General features: G+C 41.8%; 2 protein-coding genes across 2 annotated transcripts in view; both read left to right on the plus strand.

Moving 5' to 3' along the window:
• Positions 1–3,180, plus strand: part of Pmar_PMAR001674 (hypothetical protein) — a gene marked incomplete at both ends in the record, with an annotated part of 4,068 nt that extends 888 nt beyond the window's left edge. Inside the window, 3 exons of the mRNA XM_002769447.1 lie at positions 1,252–1,448; positions 1,498–1,612; positions 2,956–3,180. Of these exons, the coding sequence (XP_002769493.1) occupies positions 1,252–1,448; positions 1,498–1,612; positions 2,956–3,180 (537 nt within the window). The remainder of the gene's footprint in view (positions 1–1,251; positions 1,449–1,497; positions 1,613–2,955) is intronic.
• A 721-nt stretch (positions 3,181–3,901) lies between these two features.
• On the plus strand, positions 3,902–6,914 carry Pmar_PMAR001675 (hypothetical protein; the record flags this gene model as incomplete). The annotated part of the gene is made up of 8 exons (XM_002769448.1): positions 3,902–3,949; positions 5,141–5,266; positions 5,447–5,549; positions 5,593–5,651; positions 5,807–5,992; positions 6,476–6,580; positions 6,648–6,721; positions 6,866–6,914. 8 exons carry the CDS (start codon positions 3,902–3,904, stop codon positions 6,912–6,914), a joined length of 750 nt encoding a protein of 249 aa, XP_002769494.1.
• Positions 6,915–9,619: the final 2,705 nt, after the last annotated feature.

A 9,619-nucleotide genomic window follows, 5' to 3' on the forward strand; every position in this document is an offset into this window, starting at 1 on the left:
ACGCCACGTCACGTGAAACGGGTGAAACTCCGGTGTATAGGAACTAACAGTTTTTTAGAGTTTTCATATTGTCACCAACATGTACAGTGTTTGGAGAAATGTATGTTTGCTTTCCTCAGCTGAGCTAAGGAGTTTCCTCAAAAATCATACGAGTTTACATACGAATTTGAAGAGATATATATCATCATTATGTATTATCATGTATTTCATCATCATTCCAGGTACACAGGTCCATCACTGTATGAGCATCTATCACTGTTAACTTCTCCACATCGTCAACAAGCAGATCGGCCCTTCAGAATGCCCATAGCCGACATACATCGTATAAGCTCTGGGAGTAGTTCGGACACCTCAACACCAGCACTAGGAGCATGTCCGAAGACTGCTGTGATCCTTGCTGGGGAGGTTATCAGTGGTAAGTTGAACTTATGAACTTACTAAGTTCATAAGAAAAGTTAAAGTCGCTTTTTAGGTTGTTATTATTATTAGTGATATTAGAAATAGAGTGCGAAGCAAACAGTTATGCATATCAATCTGAGAGGATGAGTATAGACTACGAAACGCTTCTGAAATGTTGGTGTCAATCGATTCACATTGTTATCAAAATTAGCTTTCGAACTCTCAAAAATTGAAGGCGCTGAAAATATTACTTTGCATAACGGTTTGGTTCACCACTGTATTCGGTGATTCTGAATCTAGGGAGAAATTCTCTGTCGTATAATCATTTTTGTTTTCTGTGTTTGTTTCGGGCACTACATCGTTAAAACGGTCACCCAGGTTCGGTAGCAGTCGGTGACGTGGTGCGTGTGGTCCCGGGAGTAATAGAAGCTACTGTTGTTAGTATACAGGTAGGGTAGATGGGAGCTGCCTATTTGATCAATATGTGGGCAGTGTAGGAAAATATGCATATGGTCAATCACCGGTGTTGGAAAATATGCACGTCGTCAAGTAAATGTGTGGGAAATTTCATCTGTGAAAATTTCGAGAAAAAATGAGGAAATTTTCATTGGTTTCTGTGCACTTCTACCCGAATTTATATGTAAAATTCGATGAATAGTGTGGAAACTTCTGCACTAAGCTGAAGGAAGCGAGCATAATATTCCAACATTGTCAACCAAATTGTTGGGCGAAAATATAAAATTTCTGCGGAAATTTTCATTGATTGCTGTACATTCCTACCCGAAATCGTATGTAACCTCAGCTGTGGTGAGGGATCAAATATTCCTCCAACACTGAATATCATGCTCTTAGACTGGCAATGGCATTTCCGAACGACGAGCGGTAGCAGGAGATAATATTGGAATCAAAATAGAAGGCGTCACGTCCAAGGAAGTGCGTCGTGGACAGGTGCTCTGTTGCATCGGTGATGCTGCTGTTGGAGAATACCGACGAGTGGACGCGCATGTGGTTATGGTCAACTTCCCGGGCGAGCTCAGGCCGGGCTACTCGTAGGGGAATGTGTGATTCGGCTAAGGTGTGGTATGTGAATTTTGCTAGACCGGTGATTGACATCGGAACGGCTAGTAGTACAGTGCAGTTTAAATCGTTGAAAAAAAGGCTGCATCGAACTAGTGGAACGGTGTTGGAGAATGATCCGGAGCTGCTTATACAGGTGGGGCAAGCGGAATAAATTACCCCGACGATTTAACATCTGTTCAGGGCGATGGAGCAATCGTCGAGTTGACCATGTCGAAGCCTATGGCGTGTTGTACGTATAAACCTAGTAGGAGCCTCTTGGGAAAATTCACAATCAGAGATCGGAAAACAGTGATAGCTGTGGGCACAATATTGCAAACGTATTTGAAATAACAACGACGACGATTGCGACGTTTCTCATCGTAATGTGTTGGGTGTCTCCGGGACGGTGTGGGAGAATATGCATATGGCCAACTACGGTGTTAAGCAAACAGTGATGCGAATATGACTGTAGACTAACGTTGGTGTCAATCGATTCACATTGTTATCATGTTGATATTACTCAAATTTGACTTGCGAACTCCTAAAAATTGACGGCGTTGAAAATATTATTCTGCATAACAGTTTGGTTCAGCACTGTACATGTGTTGGTGACAATATAAAAATCACGATATGGATTCCTGTTGGTTTCTGTACACTTCTACCCGAAGTCGTATATAAACTCCTCCAATTAGTGAGGAAACTCTTCTGAGCTCAGCTGAGGAAAGCGAGCATATATTCCTACTCCAACACTGTATAGGAAACTCTTCTGAGCTCAGCTGAGGAAAGCGAGCATATATTCCTACTCCAACACTGTATAGGAAACTCTTCTGAGCTCACCTGAGGAAAGCGAGCATATATTCCTACTCCAACACGTATAGGAAACTCTTCTGAGCTCAGCTGAGGAAAGCGAACATATATTCCTACTCCAACACTGTATAGGAAACTCCTGAGCTCAGCTGAGGAAAGCGAACATATATTCCTACTCGAACACTGTATAGGAAACTCTTGAGCTCAGCTGAGGAAAGCGAACATATATTCCTACTCGAACACTGTATAGGAAACTCTTCTGAGCTCAGCTGAGGAAAGCGAACATATATTCCTACTCCAACACTGTATAGGAAACTCTTCTGAGCTCAGCTGAGGAAAGCGAACATATATTCCTACTCGAACACTGTATAGGAAACTCCTGAGCTCAGCTGAGGAAAGCGAACATATATTCCTACTCGAACACTGTATAGGAAACTCTTCTGAGCTCAGCTGAGGAAAGCGAACATATATTCCTACTCCAACACTGTATAGGAAACTCCTGAGCTCAGCTGAGGAAAGCGAACATATATTCCTACTCCAACACTGTATAGGAAACTCTTCTGAGCTCAGCTGAGGAAAGCGAACATATATTCCTACTCGAACACTGTATAGGAAACCCCTGAGCTCAGCTGAGGGAAGCAAATATGTATAGTGGGGAATTTCACGCAATTGATTTTTTTTTCGGCGTAGGTCAACCCAGCTCGGGACCAGCATCATTTTTCACCGGCAGTCCAAGAGGCTCCAATAGCGAAATCGGTGTCGCCAAGTGTTGAAGACATAAATATCGCGGAGATGACTCTGCATATTCATTCAATTCTAGATCACGTATTGGTACAGTGCGGACTGGCATTGGAGCTCGAGAGGCTTGAAGTGAGTTGTGGAGACTCTGATGATCGTCATGAAATTCTCGGCTGATTTTGTTTCAAAATCTGCAGAGGAAACAGAATCCAGGCTGATTGAGCAATTGTGGGAGTAGTCTGGAGAGTATTTATACTATTGGAGTTTCACCACCCCGTGACTTTTACGTGAAGTGGCGTAAAACTCTGTGAAAAACGTGATATTCGCGGTGATATGCAGTAGTCGTGATTTGACTAGTGTAATTCCACATCACGGGTGGAACTCTAGTTTTACCGTTGAGAATACGCGGCGGATATTTGTGTCGTACAACGCAATGAGTATTTTATACCCAAAAAATAAAGTCGAGACTCTAGAGGAGTATTTTAGTCTCACGTAAATATGTGGCGACTGATACTGTGACGAACCGCTGGAGTTCAAACCTAGCTAGTGCGGCTGTTCACGCACTACTAATGGAGTTTCACCGCCCTAGTGATATGAAAAACACTAGTGAAAAATATATCTCGCGACTACTGCGTATCACCTCGAATATCGCGTTTTTCACAGAGTTTTACGACGCCAATTCACGTAAAACGAGTGAAACTTCATTTTAATTTTTCTTCAAAATTTTTATTATGGTGGTAGTCGTAGGAGTTTCCAGAAAGATATCATTTTTTAGGGAGTGTCGATGTCCGTACGCCGCGTGAGTGAAAACTGTGTCCGAGCAAACGTGTGGCGTGCACAACCCCTGGTTCGGAAAATAGACGTTCATAATCATCTAGTGCGGAAATTAGGACCAAGAATGAGCGGATCTTTTGAGTTCGATTTGGGCTCTATGGATCTACGAGAGGTAGGTAGTTCTAACGATTAACTACATAATCGTTGGTAATGTATTCCTATCGGTTAACTACATAATCGTTGGTAGTGTATTCCTATCGATTAACCACATAATCGTTGGTAATGTATTTCCATCAATCAACTACATAATCGTTGGTAATGCACTGCTCTCGATTAATCACATAATCGTTGGTAATGCACTCCTATCGATTAACCACATAATCGTTAGTAATGTATTCCCATCAATCAACTACATAATCGTTGGTAATGCACTCCTATCGATTAACCACATAATCGTTGGTAATGCACTGCTCTCGATTAATCACATAATCGTTGGTAATGCACTCCTATCGATTAACCACATAATCGTTGGTAATGTATTCCCATCAATCAACTACATAATCGTTGGTAATGCACTCTTATCCATTAACTACATAATCGTTGGTAATGTGTTCCTATCGATCAACTACATAATCGTTGGTGATGTATTCCTATCGATTAACTACATAACGACATAATGTATTCATATCGATATCTGTATACGCGCTTATCTTCTCTTTCTACCTATTGTACTTTAGTTGCTGAGGTCTACTTTGAATCGACCGAATCGGCTCCGAATTCGCACTCTTTGGTTATAATATGTAAATCATCGGAGTGTTGTAGCATTTGCATAGTTGTGGTAGCGTGTGTAACGCATAGTAGCGAAATATGCGGTCGCTTTCCTCAGCTGAGCTCAGGAGTTTTCCTCGTCAGTTATGGTAGAGGTAGAAATGTTCAGAAGCAAACCAGAACTTCCCAAAATTTACTCAAAATTTTCATGCTGTCGTAGTGAATGAGAAGGAGAAATTACGGGTTTATGAACACATATTCCGTTTACGGCTGTTTCCTTTAAGAAGAATTTCAGTGCATATATAAGGATAGGAATTATTTATATTATCGCATAGTTTTCGCTCACAATTCGAGAAACGCAACGGAATTTCACGCTAGTGAGTAGATGCGCGGAAGAAGTCGAAAATAGAGTTGACTTTTTTTTCAGAATTTGTAATGTGCGATTTGGATTTCAGTACAAGAAGTACATTAAAAAAGTTTGGTGGGAAAATGAGCACAAAAACTCTATTTCAGTTTTACCCTAGTGATATGAAAAACACTAGTAAAAAAAAATTTCAACACGAAAGTGCGGTATATGCTCCGCATTTTTATTCAGGGCGTCGTGACGCTATTCCAGCCACCGTCAATTGGGACGGCTGGTCCTGTGGTTGGGCGAAGACGGCATAAGAAGAGCGCGGCGAACGATGGTGAAGAATTTGAGAATCTAATGCCCTTCAGATTGGTGAGTGATTATGGACAATTTTAGTGACAGTGTTTCCAACAGACATGTGATTTCTCACGATCGTCGGTTTCTAGGTGAAACTCCAATGATAGTAATTATAATATAAGTTACTATAGTGCTATCAGGAAATCATGATGAAGTGAAATCCTGATAATGTGAAAAGAGTGTGACTGTTCTCAGTTGCGTCTGCTGATCGAGTTGGTCGCTGATACGGAGATCCTTACTTGTACGCCGATCGCGGCGATTTTGCAAACTGGGAGCAATTCCGATCCTTTGGGAATTCGTGAGAAAACGATGGTGAATTTGTGGAGGGTGTGGTATTGTAGGTGAACATAAACGCGGCTTGCGACGAACAAAATCGTCCTTCGAAGCGGCGTTTGCATCGGTGAGAATTGCCGGAAAGATGGTTGATGTTTTTGGAAAGAATTAGAATAAAAATATTCGCTCCTTTACCTGTGCTCAGAATTCGGGTAGAAGTGCACAGAAGCTATCGGAAATTTTCTAAAAATTCTCTCAAAATTTGTATGGGAGTGTGTATAGGTGACGCGAGGACCCGTCGAGACTAGGAGGTTCCGCTCGGTGACGCCGATGACAGCTCATGTTGATACTTCGAAGCTCTTGTCTGTGGGAAGCCGAGGAGAAGCTCCCGAGCGAACGAGCAAGCCATTGCAGTCTACGCCGCAGAGTTTGTTTAGGCCAGTGGTTAATCGGATGGCTTTGGGACGTGTAGGTCGCCGGTTCGATTCTTGGTGAAGACAACTTTGTTATGCTGGGGAAGTAGGCTACTTTTGAGAAAAAAATATATGTGAATCGACTCGCTGTGCATCGGCATTGAAAATGTGTACTTGGTTTTTCAGTGGAATTCAGTAATTTCTAATGCTATATAACGAGAAATCAAACAGTTTACATTCACGAAGAATGAGAATTTCTCGAAACTTCATCAGTATCTTCATATTTTCATCTACACACGTGGTTGATCATGTGCATATTTCTCAACAATGTTGTGAATTGTTCTGTTCGACGAGCTCAGGAGCAGGGACTTCTTTCCCTTCTAATGTCGGAGGAATATATGTTCGCTTTCCTCAGCTGAGCTTGGAAGTTTCCTCACTAACTATAGATGTGTACAGCAGTGCTCAGAAAGCAAAATTTCCCTTCAGAATTCCCATCTGGTCGCTAACATATGTAGTTTGCTCTGTTTCGTTCGTTTAGGTCTCTGCCAACCTGGAAGTTGGTTTGCTTACAACGGTGCTCGTTGATGAGATAGTCGAAGTGAATAGTGACTTGTTGCTGAACTGTGGGAGTGGCAGCATCGAGGTAGGAAATGTAGTGAATTTAGCCGAAGCCTAAGTATACTTGTAGTGAATAGAAGTAGTATACTTAGTTAGCTAGAACCTTATATGTACGCAAGCTGGCGTCACGCTCAAACGACACAGCTAACACAAAATTCGGAGACAGGTAATTGTGAAACGGGGACAATCTCTACATGATGATAAAAAGGAGGTAAATGCTCTTTATGAAATAAAATTTTAAATAGTTTTCTTTAATTTTGATTTTCTCCACAATGTAACTGTAGTTGAACGTAGAAAAGCCGAATTTCAGTTTCATATTGAAACTTACTTATGGCACTCCTGATCTCAACGTGTTTTGAAACTTTCTATTCACGTTGAGCTCAGGGCTTTATCTAGACCCTCTTCATTGACGCACTTGCACTCAGCCCTCCTTCGTGCACTCAGTGCGTGCCATTGATAAGCGGATCAGTGATCCCAGGGCAGTCGGGCTGCCCTGATCTCAACTTGAGATCAGGAGTACCATAAGTGATGTTTTATGAAATGGGGTTGTTCGATTTTCTGTTTGTTATCTGAATGTGAAACAATAAAGATTGTTGCCGAACGTAGAAAAGCTGAATTGTAGTTTTACCTCACTTTCGTGCTCAACAAAACGCTACTTTTAGTGATCTAGGACAGACAATTTAGTGACATCGTCTGGACGTGCCGATGATTATTTCAGAACGTCGAAGCTCTACGACGTCTTGTTCACTTTCGCTTGCAACGTATGGAGGAGGAGACCGCGGCTGGACGCGCGCTGCATATTGGAGTTTTTCATGATGGAAAATTTGCTGGAGTTATTTCTGTTGGCACTGAGCGAACATCTAAGGGGCTGATAAAAGATATATTTTCTGTGAGGCTGGCGGACGCAATTGCTGGCCCGGGTGAGATTTTGGGAAATATGCACATGGTCAACTACGTGTGTTGGTGAGAATATGAAAATTCGGAGAAAAGTATTATGGGTTCTTGTACATTACTACTCGATTTTGTATGTGATCTTGAGCTTAGCTGAGGAAAGCGAACATATATTCCTACTCCAACACTGTATAAAAAACTCTTCTGAGCTCAGCAGCTGAGGAAAGCGAACATATATTCCTACTCCAACACTGTATAAAAAGCTCTTCTGAGCTCGGCTGAGAAAAGCGATTACATATATTCCTACTCCAACACTGTATAGGAAACTCTTCTGAGCTCAGCTGAAGAAAGCGAACATAGATTCCTACTCCAACACTGTATAAAAAACTCTTCTGAGCTCGGCTGAGGAAAACGATTACATATACTCCTACTCCAACACTGTATAGGAAACTCTTCTGAGCTCAGCTGAAGAAAGCGAACATATATTCCTACTCCAACACTGTATAGGAAACTCTTCTGAGCTCGGCTGAGGAAAGCGAACATATATTTCTACTCCAACACTGTATAGGAAACTCTTCTGAGCTCGGCTGAGGAAAGCGAACATATATTGCTACTCCAACACTGTATAGGAAACTCTTCTGAGCTCAGCAGCTGAGGAAAGCGATTACATATATTCCTACTCCAACACTGTATAGGAAACTCTTCTGAGCTCAGCAGCTGAGGAAAGGGATTACATATATTCCTACTCCAACACTGTATAGGAAACTCTTCTGAGCTCAGCAGCTAAGGAAAGCGATTACATATATTCCTACTCCTCCCACTGTTGTCAGGAACTGCTGCTGAGTGTTTGAGGATGTGCTTGTCTCGTTGGGCGGCGCTGTTGTTCCCCAATCCTGAATTCGAAGATTTCATGACGAGAATTCGGAGATTCACCTGTAAGTAGATTTCTCAAATTATTTGAAGTGATTGGCAGTATGTGTCAAGTTGATATGCGAGCGGAAAATTATGTTGCATTTTGAAAAATAAGTGAGAACTGAGACTGCGCTTACATAAGGAAAATACAGTTGCCTCTCGAACGGAGCGTATACGGTATGAAATGCTACTTCGCGTTGCGCATGCGTGCAAGACGAATAGTTTTATAACAACTAGGATGATTCGGACGATGGGTGAACTATGAAAGGAGTTCCATGTAATCATGGATGTGCAGAAAAATACACAAAAACAGTATGCGTCGAACTCTGAGCAAAAATGGCGCGCGCGAGCTGTCAGCGAGGGACGGGTTGCAAATCTGTACGAAATTCGCGCGATTTTCTTGAAGGTTGACCGCTTACTTCACCTCGATAGTTCTTATCGTAATTCTCGCACAGATTTTCGAACTCTGTGAGAGATACCGGCGATATGGAGAACATTAGTGAAAAAAATATTTCACGACTACTGCATATCATCGCGAATATCGCGTTTTTCACAAAAAAAGGGGAAAAAACAAAAAAAAAGTTTTTCACAGAATCGAGTTTTACGCTACTTCACGTAAAACGGGTGGTGAAACTGTACTGATCATTTCCAATATTTATCCCGAAAATTTATATATGTAATTTTCTTTTTACGGAATGTATTGATTGTTGTAGATTCTCCTGGGAATCCGAGGGCTGTTTTCGGCAACCCCATCACTACGTCTGAACATGGACATTACGATCCGCCGCCGATCGCTGCTCGAATCGGCACAATACGAAGTCGCTATAACTCAGCTTATGGCACGCCGAAATTAATAATGGCTAGCGCACCACAGGTAAGTGTGTTTGTGAAGCGAGAAGAATAAATAGTTATGGAAACTTCATATGAAACTTCTTATATGATTGACGAGCAGCGCGAGTTGTGGTATGTCTTAGCTGAAGATATCAATGGGAAATAAATAACACAAAAGAAGATATCAGTTTGAATGTTCTTATCACAATGGGCAGAAATTCGTTGTGTGATTTTTATCAAGGTTGTTAAGTTTTAAGCACGAAAAATTGAAGTTTGTGCGGAAGGGGTATATTGTCACTGTTTGTACCAGGGTTGGAGTAGGAATATATGTTCGCTTTTCTCAGCTGAGCTCAGAAGAGTTTACTATACAGCGTTGGAGTAGGAATATATGGAATCGCTTTCCTCAGCTGCTGAGCTCAGAAGAGTTTCC

This window comes from Perkinsus marinus (genome assembly GCF_000006405.1).
Source record: "Perkinsus marinus ATCC 50983 genomic scaffold scf_1104296965854, whole genome shotgun sequence".
Taxonomy (NCBI): Eukaryota; Perkinsozoa; order Perkinsida; family Perkinsidae; genus Perkinsus; species Perkinsus marinus.